This window comes from Mytilus edulis, chromosome 11, assembly GCF_963676685.1.
Source record: "Mytilus edulis chromosome 11, xbMytEdul2.2, whole genome shotgun sequence".
NCBI lineage: Eukaryota > Metazoa > Mollusca > Bivalvia > Mytilida > Mytilidae > Mytilus > Mytilus edulis.
In genome coordinates this window covers 61899442-61916376 of record NC_092354.1, presented here as the reverse complement: position 1 = coordinate 61916376, position 16935 = coordinate 61899442, and the positions used below count along the sequence as shown (strand labels likewise).

The 16935-nt window shown below is 33.5% G+C and overlaps 1 protein-coding gene and 1 long non-coding RNA gene across 2 annotated transcripts; both read left to right on the top strand.

The window, feature by feature from the left end:
- The first annotated feature begins 6583 nt into the window (after positions 1-6583).
- Positions 6584-8080, top strand: LOC139494463 (uncharacterized). Its single transcript, XM_071282624.1, has one exon. It carries the CDS (start codon positions 6584-6586, stop codon positions 8078-8080), a length of 1497 nt encoding a protein of 498 aa, XP_071138725.1.
- A 3210-nt stretch (positions 8081-11290) lies between these two features.
- LOC139496022 (uncharacterized) lies at positions 11291-14641 on the top strand. Its single transcript, XR_011657525.1, has 4 exons — positions 11291-11414; positions 13295-13417; positions 13681-13725; positions 14520-14641. It is a non-coding gene; the product is annotated as an uncharacterized lncRNA (long non-coding RNA).
- Positions 14642-16935: the final 2294 nt, after the last annotated feature.

Genomic DNA, 16935 nt, shown 5'->3' with positions numbered 1-16935 from the left:
CGTTGAATTTGACAATATACACTAAAACTTTTACGAAAGTTTTTATTTTCAAAGTAGTACACTAAATCAGGTACTACCAAGATAGCACTCTCTTGTATCTATACTGAACATAACTGCACAATATCAACACTTGCAATTTATTACACACAAATATGTTATAACAATACATTACAGATTCTAATTATACATACACAGTAATATATATTATATATTTTTTATTCTACAACGTAAGTTCAAGAATCTTTTATAAGTGAGGGTGCTATCTTTAGTCAAATTCAATATACAGAGAATCACAGTTTACCAAGGACGTACGAGCCGCGGTATAATTGTATTAATGTATAGTACCATGTACGGGAATATGTCGGACCCCTTCTAGGATTTGCATATTTGTAAAAGTCAGATATGTCTATCAAAGAGTATAAGATACTTACATTTTTCATGTATAAACAACAAACACACCTATTTACCAATGCATTTAATATTCATAAACAAAGAAAGCTAAGTTACAAATGATGGAATAATAAGTTCACATATATTTCTTTTTCGTACTTTAAATTAACCAAAAGATAATCAAGATAATTAAAATAAACACTATAGTTCAGATTTAAATAAGATTAAATTTAAGGGGAAAAAAAAAACGAAAAAAAAACCTCACAAATTTCTATAATATGAATATATAATATAGGCTTATACCTAAATAATGATAATTCTAAAACATTTACTTGAAATGTTTTTATATAAGGTAATCTGGCGCAATACCCGCAAGGGTAGTCGCCATTAAACTCTATTTAGTAGTAAGGAGAGACAGGCTATTTTTTTATTTTTACAGGAAATACTCTACACAACAGATTGCAAGAGAGAAGAAATATTAACAAACCGCTAACTGTATTTTCTAACAAACTAGTTGAGATAAGGATAGTTAAAAAAATGAAAAAAAGTTTTTCTTTCTTTCTCTTTGTAAATTCTTGATATTATTTTCTTTCTTTTCTCAATTAGTTTGTTTAAAAATAAACACCTCGTTGTCTCATCTATATATAGTTTCTTTAAACACAAAATAATAACACATTTCATGTATTAATCATTTATTTAAAATATTCTAGATTGTATTTTTTTTTTTTTTTTAGTTAAAACATTTAAATTGTAACCATTTTTTTCTCTTCTTTTTTATTGTGAATATACTGTTTATGTCTCGTTGCACATACATTTTCTTTTGGGTTTCTAAATTAGTTTCTGTCTTTTTTGTCTTTTTATTCCGTTGGATGTATTCATTGTCACTATCTTCACTGTATTCATCTGTTTCTTCTTTCTCCTTATTTTCTTCTTCTGTTTTCTTTTCTTTATAAGAGGTAGACTCGAATCGTACTTTTTTTCGACATTCCTAAACAAACAAAGTGGAATGTTAGTAGACTTCAGAAATTGGTAGAATTGATGTATACCAGCTGTTAGTTTTCTACGACCAATTGGGACTGTTGAATCACGTATCAAGTCAACGATATGAGTGTTTGAAATAACTTTTCCGTCAATGCAAACTTCACCTTGTTCGTCCCACTTAATAGATGGTTGTTTTTGTAAGTAAAGCAAAAGTCGCCAGGCTTTGTCTTTATATCTAGATGGAATAGTGATATTGATTAACGATTGTAAATCATCATGTAACGGTTTCTGGTCATAAGAAAGATTGTGTTGGTCATTGTCTCGAGGTGGAGTGTCATTTAACACCACTTCCGCTTTCGGTTGATCTTCGTTTTGCTTTTGTAAGACAGCCTCGAATTTATGTTTAGGAATAAGAATCATTTCCTTCGTCATTTTAAATGAGCAAGCACAATCTTTACTACTATAGGAATGAGATTTGATCGATACTTTAAAAGAAGTCTCTTTCGATGTAAACGTTGGGTGTCCTCGGCAGTGATTTTACGAATAACCGTTTTGTACTCCAACAGTTTCTTTTTATTTAGCGGAGATAGTGTAACGACTCCATGTAAAATGTTGTATATACATTCTAGTAGGATCTTAAATTGTTCGTTATTCATCGTTTTTATCATTGCGAGTCTTTGTTGATCCTCAGCGGAAGCCAATAAGGATAGAAAATTAACGTGTCTAATCACTTGCTTACTCATAGCTTTTTAAATATTATTTCGGAAGAAAAAACACACAGTTCTCTCCAATGAATATATTTGTTCTAAGTAAATACAGTTTGTCTGTGTGAGCGCTCATATCAATCGTCAAGTATCCGTATTTTTTTTTTGGTGGCGAGTTCGTAGGCCGACATGAAATATTTCACCTGACCTGGTAAAATTGTTTAGCAAGTACGGTTAACTGGTGTTGATCACGATGATTTTTCAGACAAATAATGTAAGATGCATTCAGGGAAATGGTGCGCATGAATTTACCCGGAGAATGATATAAATTCTGAGTAAGCATTAAAAGACTTATGTTTTGAAGATGAGATTTTACCGTAAATAAATTTAAAACTTCCACATCGTTCACTGCTGTTGCGAGCAAATCGTCTAAAACCATAAGCATATGTTCCCTTTTTTCTGACCATGCATCCACTTGATCACTGCTTGGTAAACCTTCATGAAAAGTTATATTGTTTATTTCTTTTTCCATACTAGTGAATAATTCTTGATGAACAGAATAGCAATATACAATTTTTACAGGAGGGGATGAAAACATACCCCCAGCTTGTTTAATTATGCGAAAAGTCAACATAGTTTTTCCACTTTGTGTCGGTCCCACAATTAAAATAGAACATGGTGCTTGGAAAGGTAAAAGCGTACGATCTCCACTTGACATGGTCTGAGTTTTTCCAGTTTTAATTTCCCCACAAATGACTGAAATAAAGTTGAAGTTCGAGTTTTATATGTTTGATACATAAGTAGTTTTTGTTGTTTTTTTTGTTTTTTTGTTTTTCTTTTTTACATGTATTTAGCTTCTTTTGTTATATTTTGGTATGGTTTTTTTATAATTTTTTTTTTACGTGTTTTGCTTCGATGTTCCTTTTTGATGTGTTTAGCTTCCGTTCTCAACCATTAATGCAAAAACTGTTAAAAATCATTTGGTCACAGAATAATGAAAACCAACATTGTAAAACCAAATCGTGAAAGAAAAGCCTCAGTTCTACCATCAAATTTCAAAAAGAAAACAAGCTAAGAAATATTTATTGAACGCACAAAATTTCAAACATGAATACAAGAACATAAATAATAAATAAAATTACATACAATGTACAATATATGAAAGAAAAAAATGTCATTTTAAGTGTTCACGTGATTTGATTCTTTTTTCCATTAAACGGTAAACAGTGTCTTTTATTGGTTGACTACGTAATCTATCCAATACAATCACGTTAAGTAAGAAGTAATTGCATACAAATTCTGATGACATGTTCAGTTTTTTTACGTCTTCTCTGAATTTAATCAACACATCTAAAAGTGAAAACGAATGACATGCTGTTTCAAAATGTCTTTCCAAGTGCTCCTGCTCTCCATTCATCAAACATTCGTGGTTATGTTGACTGGGGTGTTCAACTTGGCAACCAGAACACGTTTCTTTCGTTTTCTTTGTTATCAAGTCCTGTAACACCTCGGCAAAAGAATAGATCAAGACTGTAGTTAGAAGCTTCTTCTCCATACCCGACATGATGACTGTTCTCAAAATAAATGTTTAGTGATCTTCAATAAAAGAATGTAGAAACAGTATACTCTCTTTCAGATTACACAGTTTTAAGCATACGTCTCTGTTGATTTTGATTTTTTTACCCTTTACAACGATATGAATTAAGGTCTTTTGCTGTAGTCGTCTTCCTGTTTTCGTTTCGTATCAAATTTGATCTTATTGGGTTTAAATGACGATAACGACCAACTTCTCTCTGGAAGATAGAATTGCAAATGTTAAACAAAGGAGGAATCATTGTTTATAAAAATAGTATATAACTCTGATGTATGAAAAGTATAATGTTATGTATGAATAAACATTTCACTATACTTTCCTTGTTGCTTAAGCACTCCTTTATAAAGAAAAAAAAGGGGGTTAAACTAGATTAGAAAAATATATCTTAGCAACTCAAATCAATAAGGATTTTTATATTCGAGGATTAAATACAATCAATAAAGATCAATTTAAATACCCCCCCCCCCCCCCCCAAAAAAAAATCAATAATAGCACAGGATTAGAATTTAAATACCCTATGCGTGTTGTTTCATATAAAAAAAGGGGGAATTATCTTCTCAGATAAGTGATTATGTTTTTTTGTGTTTTTTTTTTATATAAAGCAAGTAAAAGTATAAACTACACCTGTTTTGGGTTTGTTTTCAAACATAACTAACAGACATACTTATAATCAAGCTCGAGATATCAATCTAGTAATGGAAGGTGCAAATGGAAATTTAGTTGATCAATTGGCACAAGCTTTATCAAGTGATGTATTATACACATTACAACACTTCCTATAGAAGACTTTGTCAAGGTTCTTCACTCAGCTGAAGAAAAAAGGAATAGTGAAGACTTCACATGTACAATATGTGGTAATAGATATTCGCAAAAACGTAACCTACTTCGCCACAAAGCAGAACACACACATCAGTACAAGTGTACCCCATGTAGCTATGTAACAAACAGAAAGGACACTTGGATCCGACACACGAAGTCGAAAAGACATTTGAAAAATCCTGAAACTTGCAACAGCGAGAGCAATAAGTCTACAGAAACACCATCGAAAAAAAAGAAGAAAAATGTAGGAGGTGACAATTTTACGATGAATGCACACCCATTAGCAGGACCCAGCAGCGATGCGGAACGAAAAGGAGTCGACAATTTCACGGTGAATGGAGACCCATTAGCAGGACCAAGCAGCGTTGCGACACGAAATGACGGTGAGGAAGCTATCATAAACATCAAGGGAGGCGCTACACGAAGCAGGAAGGCGCTAAATGACAGCGTGGAAGTGGTTGAACTACAACCTTCCACACAAGATGAACGTTATGATCTTATTCATTTCATGAGAGAAAAGCGGGAAAAAATCATGTCGCTTCTACAGGATCGACGAAAAGAGGGTAACATAAAAATTTTTCTCAATGTTCAAGTGAGAATGATTAAATTGGTGTGGATGGGACATACGAAGAGCAGGTACCATTCTTTCGGAGCAATGCAAAAACTGTAATGGAGAGTGGGAATGAAGAAGAAGACACATTAGAACACACCTTAAATGAGAGCTTACAGAAAATTTTCACTAGCATGGAAGAGTTTCTAAAAAACGGAAGCGGATATCAAATGGAAGAAGTACTTCAACTACAAGTAACCATCATAAAATACAAACCTTTGTATGCAGGTAGTTATATTCATTTACCAAAATCGTTGAATTGGGCGAACTGTCTGTTGAATGTGATGAATGAAGATGATCGCTGTTTCATGTGGAGCGTGTTAGCCAGTCTTCACCCACCAAACGAGGGAGAGATGCAACCAGAACAAGTGCACCACTATCAAACATACATCGATAGGATTGATGTGACAGGGATACAATTTCCGACACCAATATCACAGATTGCAAAGTTTGAGCGACAGAACGCAACCATTTCAATTAATGTGTTCGGTTACGAAGAGAGGAATGATGAAATTTATCCATTGTTCATAACCAAAAAGACTAAGTGTCATCACATAAATTTGTTGTATATGAAGAAAGACGATAATCAATCACATTATGTGTTGATAACTAATTTCAACAGGTTTCTATCTAGAGTTAAAAAACACCATGGTGAAACTTTTTTCTGTTATCTTTGTCTCCAAGGATTTATAGAAAACAGAGTTTTGATGAAACATCAAGAGGAGTGTAAGCAGGTAGATTTCCAAAAAATCTCACTTCCGAAAGAGAGGGAGGTGTTAGAATTTAATGAATATAAGAAGACGGAAAGACACCCGTTTGTCATTTACGCTGACTTTGAATGTTTGACTAGAAAAGTAGATACCTGTGAGCAGAATCCGGAGGTTTCCAACACCAATAGATACCAACAAATGGAGGCTTACAGTTTCGGATATCAGAGAGTTTCCATCGACAAGCGGTATGAGAAACCACCTGTCATTTATCGTGGACCTGATGTGATTGAAACTTTCATTGATGCCTTATTGGAAGAGGAAAGGGAGATTATGGGTATCCTATCTCACAATGAACCAATGATAGTCAATGAATTCGTGCAAATGGAGTACAATCTCGCAACCATGTGCTTCACATGTCGAAAACCTTTCAGCACTAAAAACAGGAAGGTTATACACCATTCTCATTTAACGGGGGACGTGATTGTAATTTAAAAATGAAAGTACCACATTTCATTCCGGTAGTCATACATAACCTAAAAGGTTTTGATGCCAATCTAATCATGACAAAGATTGGAAAGTACAAAGAGCACGTTATAAACGTCATTCCATACAACAAGGAAAAGTATCTATCGTTTACATTGAGACACCTACGATTTATAGACTCGCTTCAGTTTTTGAACGAGTGCTAGCATCGTTGACGAAAAATCTGGCACAAGAAGGAGAAAAACATTTCGTTTTCTTAAGAAAATCTTTCCCAAACCCAGAGCATTTTTCCATGTTGTTGCGGAAGGGTGTTTTCCCATATGACTACGTCGACGAGGAGAGTAAATTGGAGGAGAGAAGCTTACCCAGCAAAGAGAATTTTTATAGTCGATTGTCAGAGGAACACATCAGCGAAGAGGACTTTCACTTTGCCAACAAAGTATGGGAGAAGATGAATGTAAAGACGTTAGGTGAATATTCCGACATATACCTTCGAATGGACGTTGCGCTCCTATCTGACATTTTCGAAAGATTTAGAGACATCTCTCTTCGCGACTACCAACTTGATCCATGTTATTATTATACGACCCCCGGATTAAGTTGGTCCGCCATGCTAAAGAAGACTGGTGTTGTTTTGGACCTCATTACAGACATCGATATGTTGTTGTTCATTGAGAAGGGGTTGCGAGGGGGAGTGTCCAGCATATTCCATCGATATGCAAAAGCCAACAATCCCTACCTCATCAATGATTATGATCCGAGTAAAGAAACATCGTACCTGGGATATTTCGATGCCAATAACCTTTATGGATGGGCAATGAGTCAACACCTTACCTATGGATTTTTCAGTTGGGTGAATGAAGGAGAAGACATTGAAAAGCTCAAGAACAACATTGGATCATTGACACCTAATTCCAATGAGGGTTACATATTAGAAGTTGATTTAGAGTACCCCCCTGCCTTACACGATGAACACTCTGATTTCCCGTTGGCCCCTGAACGACAGACCATTCGCACGGAGGACCTTTCACCCTACTCTCGTAAGATGCTTGAGGAATTATTGGGAAAGAAGACGTTGGGTTCGTGTGAAAAGTTGGTACCGAATTTACACGACAAGGAAAAATATGTGATTCATTACCGCAACCTACAATTGTATTTGGAATTGGGAATGCGACTAAAGAAAGTGCACAGAGTTTTAAAGTTTAGACAGAGCCCCTGGTTGAAAACTTACATCGATTTCAACACCAACAAAAGGAAACAAGCCACAAACGAGTTCGAGAAAATGTACTACAAGTTATTAAACAACAGCATATTTGGTAGGTCGTTAATGAACATCCGTAAACACGTCAACGTTAAGCTCTGTCACACAGAAAAAAAGTTCCTGAAATATACGGCGAGACCATCTTTCAAATCGTGTACGGTTTTTAACGAGGATCTAGTAGCAGTTGAAAACCTGCGCACAGATATTTTAATGAATCAACCAGTCTACGTAGGCTTCAGCATTCTCGACCTGTCCAAGCACTTGATGTATGACTTTCATTACAAACATATGAAGACGTTATATGGGGGAAAAATACGACTCTGTTTCACTGACACAGATAGTTTCCTGTACCACATTCAAACCGAAGACATGTATGACGATATGATGGAATATCAAGACATGTTTGACACCAGCGAGTATGATGAAGCCCACATGTTACACAGCAATCATAACAAAAAAGTATTAGGGAAATTTAAAGACGAAACGAAAGGTGTACCTATAAGTGAATTCGTAGGTTTACGAGCTTAAATGTACTCGTATGCATTCGAAGGGGGAGAGAAACATACGGCAAAAGGTATCACGAAATCTACCTCTCGTTCACTAAAACATGAAATGTATAAACATTGCTTGTTAGAGAAAAATGTATTTCGCACGCGCATGAATACAATACGAAGCGATAACCATAAAATATTTGCACAAACCATGATTAAGAAGAGTCTAGTTCCTTTCGATGACAAACGATGGATCCTGGACGATGGAATTACCACACGAGCCTATGGACACAAAAACAACACTAATATTTAATTATTTTCCATTTGTAAATTCGTTATTTTATTTTTTTAGTTTGTTTGTATTTGTTATGATGTATGATGTAAATACTGAAGTGTATGTCGTTTTCTTTTTTTTTCCATTGCGTAGTGTTTTGTTTTGTGTGATTGTTTATTTGTATTTATATATCACTGACTATTCTCATGTATTGAGTAGAAAAAATCAAATAAAAAAAATCAAGAAATCAACATTGACTCATTATTTATTCTTGTGGTGTGTTATAATATAACAAGAAAATACAACAAACAGTATTAGGTATAATTTTAGTGTTCTACTTTGATCTGACGATTTTCCGTTATTTCAAAATAGCCAGAGTTTTCGGCTAAAATGAGTAAAGAGACAGTTTCTGGTAAGGGTGTTGCAAAATGACATTCAAGTCTGACTTTTCCTTGCTTTACCAGTGACAGATAGTTGGCATCTGAAAATAGAGGTTGTAAATCGAAACAGAATAAAGCATATCCATTGTTGAAGTCCGATCTAGTTATTTCATTCCCCGCATCTCCGCCCCACTTTCCACAGTTTTCAAACATTTTAACGTACGCTGCAACATTTGTTGCACCCCGGTCTTCGTTAAATTGAAGTTTCAGAGGAATTCCATCTACAGGAACTCCATCACAGTACAGAGTTATTTGTTGTAAGTCAAAATGTTGAAAATTCCATGGATTGAGTTGATAATCACCGTTCACGGCGTTTGTCGAAGTTAGACCCATAATGATTCGTTTTGGTTTCACGTCTTGGAAAATGTTCTCCAACACTGCATTCGTACTACCCATCATAAGAGTGATATGTTTCATTACTGTTTTTGTATAGGGATATTTAGCATTTGTTGATTTCAATGCTTCCGAATGAGCAAAAATGATTGCCGGATTGACCTTAATTTTACACACTTTAACGACAATATCTTCAATGACAACATCATAGTCAGTATCGTCTTCGCTCGACATTAGACAGAAACTCGGTTTACTTCTGAAAAGTTTCAATTTAACGTCTACCATATTCATTAAGTAACGATCCATTTCAAAGAGATCGTGAAACAACATTCCCTCCATATCAAGGCTCTTAGAATTACCTATCAGTTTTTTCCTTTCGTAAAGACCCGTGTTAGTGTCAAAAGAGTCCATGTGTCCACTTCTGTCCTTATAAAACAACGCACCTGTTAGTTGTGATGCTTTTGCATCTTGTCCATAATCGAGTAGCGTTTTCATCATGCATTTGTACGAGTAGTTGGTATTACTGGATGCTATCAGTGAACCTTGTAGGTAACAGTCGACTTGAGAAAAAAGTGCATAGAAAAATCCATTTACTGGTGCCACCTTCGAATCTATAGCGATATTGTCTCCATTGCTATGTTTAACACGCAACTTAACATACAGTTTCGATCGTCTAAGGTCAATGTATTCTAGTCCGTTCTGAGCACACAGATTAAATTCTATTGGGTTGTAGGCTGTTACTTGTGATGTAGGACGACATTTTTCATACGAAATTGATTCAACTCCTAACTGGTATGGAGGTATCTCGAAAACTTCTAATTGTGAAGAAATAGCTTCGGTGAAGTTGTTCTGTGATGTTAGTAAAGCCATTCTTAATTGGAAAAAAACGTCTCGTTTCGGTTGTCTTTTCTTTTTGCGGATATTAGCTCCACTGCTGCTTGCCTTAGGACTGGTCTTTCGTTTACGTTTTTTTCCTTTTATCTGCAAACCCTCATCTTCTAAAGACTCTTTAGCCATTTCAACCATTTGTGCACTTGGACTAACTAGACGAAGATTACACTTTTCGTTAGATTTCGACAACGTTGACGATAATCTTTGGTTCTGAATAGGTATCATAAAAGACCCATTACGTCCGGTATTTTTCATGTGATTTATATACGTTTTATTATTCCCCTGCACAACATTTTGGTAATATTTTGACCACTTCTCCATGCTTGGAATGTACATTTTGTCCGCATTCATCGTTGACGCTTCTCTGTTCTTTTTCTAATATGTAGTGTACAGGACAGACGTTGAGTTAAAAATGACGCTTGTTCTCCACTTTCGTCGAAAATATGTATTTCTATGTCGCGGATTTCAGTTTTTTTCACAGGGACGAAAATAGGGTTAGAAAAAACGTAATTCCAAGTATTGTTTGGTGTAGGAAACACACGTCGTAAAAGAGAAAACTGATTGTGAAACAGGCTTACACCCATACACACGTCGTAAAAGAGAAAACTGATTGTGAAACAGGCTTACACCCATACACACGTCACAAAACATGTATAGTTCGTGTTTATTTTTTTTTAACAGTCGAAATTTTCTCCTGGCTATAAAAATCCAAAACAGCTATTTCCCACTTCCCCTCTAAATACAAAGTGTCACTTAGGTGAACCTTGAAATTTGAAGGTGTATTTTCGGGATAATACTTATTTGATTGGTTGTTGAATAAGAAAATAATATGCTCCTCGTCAATATCACCGTTTTTCATGATAGTGATTGAATGTCTTCCTCGGGAATGTATTGATTATATTTATCAGGCCAACCTTGAAATTTACACAAAAACTCAGTCTTCCCTCGCCTTTTACGCTTTTTAAGAACTTTCTCTACGACCCAGAGTGATGCATCTGATTTATCAACAGCTTGGAGTTCAGCAGAATAATATTCACCTAAAATCATTTCATCGTTATAAAAGGAACCCAATTTATAAATGTTGATGTTCTGCTTTTTAAATCTCCGCACAACTTTAAATATCTCATCCGTCCATTTTTGACTATAACTTCTGTTAAAGATGTGTCGCGTATAAGCAATTCGAACAAGAGAACCTATTTTATATGTGTACCTCTTTCGTCGTTGCATTCTTTTTTTTTCTCTTCAAATCTGCTTCGGTTTTAAGCTGTTTCGTGTTTTTAGTATTTGGTCGTACCTTCTTATCATGTGATTTTTGTTTTTGTTCAAGCATTGTTGAACCCATACATCCGCTTCGTTTTCTGGTGTAACATCGTTGGGGGCTATGAAGTTTAAGGACCTGTGTGGTGTTGCATTGTAGCTCTTTACAAACTTTTGTAAGTTGTCAATGTACCGATACGTTCTCTTTTTAGTAAAGTTTTATTTTTTATGGTTTGTATCACACGCTCTGCATAGTTTGCTTTTATCTCGTTTTTAGTAACACAATGTCGCACTCCCCTGTCCTTGAAAAGTTTTTGGACAACCTTCGACTTGAAACACCCATCCACATCCGAGCGGATCTTGTCTACCTTTGCTGATTGGAGGATTTTTTCAAAAGCTTTGGCTATATCAACACCTTTTTTACTCTTTGATGCTTGCATCCAAAGCCGACGACTAAAACAATCTATGGCAACTAGTATAAAATTAAATCCAGAGTTCCATTGTGATAAATTACTTACTTGCATTAGATCAACGTCCATTAAGTTACCAATTCCAGTTGTATACACACGTAATCTCTTAAAAGAACGTCTGGGAGTTTTTTGTAACGAATAATTGTCTTGTGCATTTAACCATCTCTTTATTTTGTGGTAACCGATTTTTTTCCCATCCGCATTAACAATGTGATAAAGTTTGCTAGCTGAGGAAAAAGAACTTGGATTTTCTATATTGTAATAAATCGGTGCCAAAAGATTGTTCACTTCTTCGTCCATTGTGTTATAATGAACTTATATCCAAACAAACTCTCGAGAAACATCCATACAAAATGAGAATTTTTAAACCAGTGAAAAAATATCCAATAAAGTTCTTTTTTTTTTCTCCTTGTATTTTTTTTTATCACAATCAATAAATGTGTACCTTTGAATACTTTGTGTGTATGTTTACCTCTCAAAATCAATATTCCACTCATAATAATCCATTTTGTGTGTAGCTATAAAATAGCATGTGTGTATACATCTCATTGACATTATTCCACTCATAATAGTTTTAAAACTATAACATAAAAGAGGGACAAAAGATACCAAAGGGACAGTCAAACTCCTAAATCTAAAACAAACTGACAACGCCATGGCTAAAAATGAAAAAGACAAACAGAAAAAACAATAGTACACATGACACAACATAGAAAACTAAAGAATAAACAACACGAACCCCACCAAAAACTAGGGGTGATCTCAGGTGCTCCGGAAGGGTAAGCAGATCCTGCTCCATTTGTCAATAAAGATCTATTGATAAATAAGACAAACAATGGTCAGAGTTGAAAAGTATTTTAATCACTGTGTGACTTTTCTTTTTTTGATTTTGCAATTTTTAGAAAAGTTCATTCATTTCAACTCTTACTGTAAATTTAACTTTATTGTCTTTACTTAAATATATGATAATATTCTTCTTCTTCTTCTTCTTCTTCTTCTTCTTCTTCTTCTTCTTCTTCTTCTTCTTCTTCTTCTTCTTCTTCTTCTTCTTCTTCTTCTTCTTCTTCTTCTTCTTCTTCTTCTTCTTCTTCTTCTTCTTCTTCTTCTTCTTCTTCTTCTTCTTCTTCTTCTTCTTCTTCTTCTTCTTCTTCTTCTTCTTCTTCTTCTTCTTCTTCTTCTTCTTCTTCTTCTTCTTCTTCTTCTTCTTCTTCTTCTTCTTCTTCTTCTTCTTCTTCTTCTTCTTCTTCTTCTTCTTCTTCTTCTTCTTCTTCTTCTTTCACCCCAATTATAGTGCTTATTCCTATTTAAATAAAAAAAAATATTTACTATCAAACACTATAAAAAAAATTTCTCTTTTTCTTGAATGTTAATTTACATGTTAGAAGTGTGGTTTATTTTCTTTATTGTCTTTACTTAAATATATGATAATATATACACATATCTTACCTAGTGGCATTTTTTCTGTGGATGTTACATCTTCTTCGCTGTAAGTTTCAATGGTTGTGTCCTGAAAAAGATAACCATAACAATGAATAGTAAACATTATCTTAACTGTTTATTTATTTTTTATTTTTTTCTTCTTTTAGAATCAAGTTATTGATTTAACATCTTCCAATGAAGAGGAAGCAATGGATGTTGAACAGAGTGTTGCTTGTAAAAGCAATGGTGCATGTGGAAGCACCACTCCTAGTAATAGTGAACAAGAAGATGTAAGTATAATGCATAACTCTTTTATAAATGTAGTTCTTTATATTACAATAATGATAATCAAAATATATTGTTTTAACATGAGAAAAATGTAATTTATAACTAATGAAATAAAGATATTTTTTTTTCTTAAAAGTTTATAAATTAAATGTTTGGTATAGATTACTTCATTTACCTAGACATATATCTCACTATGTTATTTTCCTTTAAAAAGGAGATCATTATTTCATCATTTCTATGTATTTACATGTACATATCATTACAGACATTAGAAAGAGATATAAAACAAGCAAGTGAGATATATCTCAATGTGAGTATTTAAAATATATATTTTTTAATTTTTATTTTCATCATTAACATGATTAATTCATTTCTTTTTAATATCATTATTGTATATCATCAAATTATATATCACGTGGTTAATTTCCTTAGATGGTCACATGATTTACATTTCCTAATATGGTATACAGAAATATCACATGCAATCCTTATATGGTTTAACTTCCTAATATGGTCGACATGCTAACCGTTCGACTACTTTTTCACTTGTAAAATCTAATCAAACACAATGTACTTACATACGATAAACATTCTTCCCCATTCAGCACTATAATTTTCCCTTGCACTGTGTCACATAGCTCTTTACTAGATAATGATAGTTCGAAAACACAAGAGGCTTTCATGCGCACATTTTCAATCTGATCACTGTTCATTATATGGTTCATCAACACACTGTTGATAGAAGGATCTATCTCTCCACTAAAGAATTTAATGGCATCATCTCAACAATCTAATATGTCTTCACTTCTATAACATTCAGCTGTATTTGTTGCAACACTTCCCTCATGGCTAAATGACAATAAACAACTCACGACAACAATCAAAAACATGGCGATCATCTTCAATTTCTATAGAGTGTGAAAAGGTGACGACACGTGAGTGAATAAAGGAAAGCTTTTAGTATTTTTACCTGATTAAAAGAACGATTTTGTTTTAATGAAAAAAAGAATTTCATCATATTTTGTTTTGTTTTCTTATCACTTATTTAAATTTTATTTATTACTTAAAAACGAATACTTTATTACAATTGTATATATGTTTTAGGAACCAATGGAAGTGGACCTGATTGATAGTGTATTGGATGACCAAAAAAGATTGTTTTAATGTGCAATGGAACAAAAAAGACAGAAAATATAATATTTTAATTAAATGATTAATACATGAAATGTGTTATTATTTTGTGTTTAAAGAAACTATATATAGATGAGACAACGAGGTGTTTATTTTTAAACAAACTAATTGAGAAAAGAAAGAAAATAATATCAAGAATTTACAAAGAGAAAGAAAGAAAAACTTTTTTCATTTTTTTAACTATCCTTATCTCAACTAGTTTGTTAGAAAATACAGTTAGCGGTTTGTTAATATTTCTTCTCTCTTGCAATCTGTTGTGTAGAGTATTTCCTGTAAAAATAAAAAATAGCCTGTCTCTCCTTCCGTTACAATTAATTCCCTTTATTCAAACAAAGGATCCGCTAATTAAGTTCGAAAACAATTGGATTTTGATTGTCTGGAAACAACTGGTTAATTATCAAAAGGGATTCCTCTAATCTAGGATATAAATTAAGAGTCGTTTCTCTAATCCGAAAACAAATATATTATAATTAGCATTTGTTTATCCTAATCAGGATTAAAAGGGTTAATACTCGGTTCTCTAATCCGAAAACAAATATATTATAATTAGCAATTGTTAACTCTTATCGGGATAAAAAAAAAGGAACAAAACATTGAGGAGCACTAATCTAGATTAAAAGATAAGGATTATCTTAATCCGATTGATTGCACAATGATGTGCTTAAAGGAACAAAAACATTGAGGAGCACTAATCTAGATTAAAAGATAAGGATTATCTTTATCCGATTGATTGCATAATAAGCTGCTTAAAGTTGCATCATAAGCTGCTTTAAATCGTACCATAAGCTGGCTTAAGAAGATTAGAGGGGATTACAGGCTCCACACTTTTACTTGCGGAGGGCAGTCTCATAACACACTACTAAAGGGAACATGGTTTGTATGGCCAACTCCCCTCCCCATACAGTTTGAGAGCTACAGCTTTAGTATTTCGTAGGATATTTACGCATAATAAAGGAGTGCATAGGACTTAGATTTTCATCAATATTTGATAATGACAGGCATTTTAATGCCCTGCGATGAATTATGTATGGTCAGGCGGGGGCATAATTGGTGTCTTACAGACACATTTCATTAAAAAAAAAACAAAAAAAAACACAACAGTTTCAAGTTGTACTTCAGCATCACTTTTTGTTTCAAAAGTTTGTGGAACTATACTCATGCACATGGCAAAGCAGCTGGGGGCTTCAGCCATATCTAGTTATCCAGGTGATTTTGAAAAATCCTCACAATATGCGCACTTTCATATCATATATATTTTAGTCATATTTAATTATTCGTTAAAATATACTACATATCACTGTTGATGTTGACAAAACAACTACCCAAAAAGACCCTCCTGTCTGTAATGTTATCATTAATGAGAAAGTATTCAAAGTTTCAAACCTTTTAAACTATAGAACTGGAAGGAGTGACAAGATGTCGGCGTTGTCCACAAATATTCACTCTGTGGTAAAAGTATTGAAATTTTAATAACTTTATTGAATTATCCTGGATTTCTACCAAACTTTGACAGATACTTGTTTATGTTCATAAGATAGTATCCAGAAGTAAATTTTGAAAAAATGGAAATTCCGTATTTTACTTATAAATGGACTAAGAGTTTTTTCTGCCAGGAACCATTACATTCACTCTTTCCTTACCGGACCTACTACTTTTAATAACTTTATTGTGACAGATATTTGACATAAATATTGGACATAGCTGACGTTACAAATATTATTTTCATGTCCAGTTTTTAGTTCAAGTAAACTTCACGTTGGTCAAACTAACTTTCTTTGGTCAAATAACTTTCTGTCACAATAACTTTCTTAAACTATCCTGGATTTGTACCCAACTTGGATAGAAGCTTGTTTATGATCATAAGATAGTATCCAAAAGTAAATTTTGTAAAAATAAACTTTTTCTGTATTTTACTTATAAATGGACTTTGTTATCTCCGATGAAACATTACATTCACTCTGTGGTCAAAGTTTTTAAAATTTTGATAACTTTCTTAAACTATCCTGGATTTGAACCAAACTAGGACAGAAGCATGTTTCTAATCATAAAATAGTATCCAGCAGTAAATTTTGTCCAAAAAAAACCCACATTTTCCCCGTATTTTACTTATAAATACACTTAGGTTTTCTTCCAGTTAACATTACGTACAGTCTGCAGTTAAAGTTTTAAAAAGTTTTTTTTTAGATTCTTAAACTATCCTGGATTTTTTTTTTACCAAACTTGCAAATTGGACAGAAGCTTCTGACAATCAAAAGATAGTATCGAGAGGAATATTGTTATTTATTTTTTTACTCAATTTTGTTAAGTGTGTGATTAACAGCAAAAGTAG

Excerpts from the sequence above, each read along its gene's own strand:
- LOC139494463 (XM_071282624.1), top strand. The coding sequence starts at position 6,584 with ATGTTGTTGCGGAAGGGTGTTTTCCCATATGACTACGTCGACGAGGAG.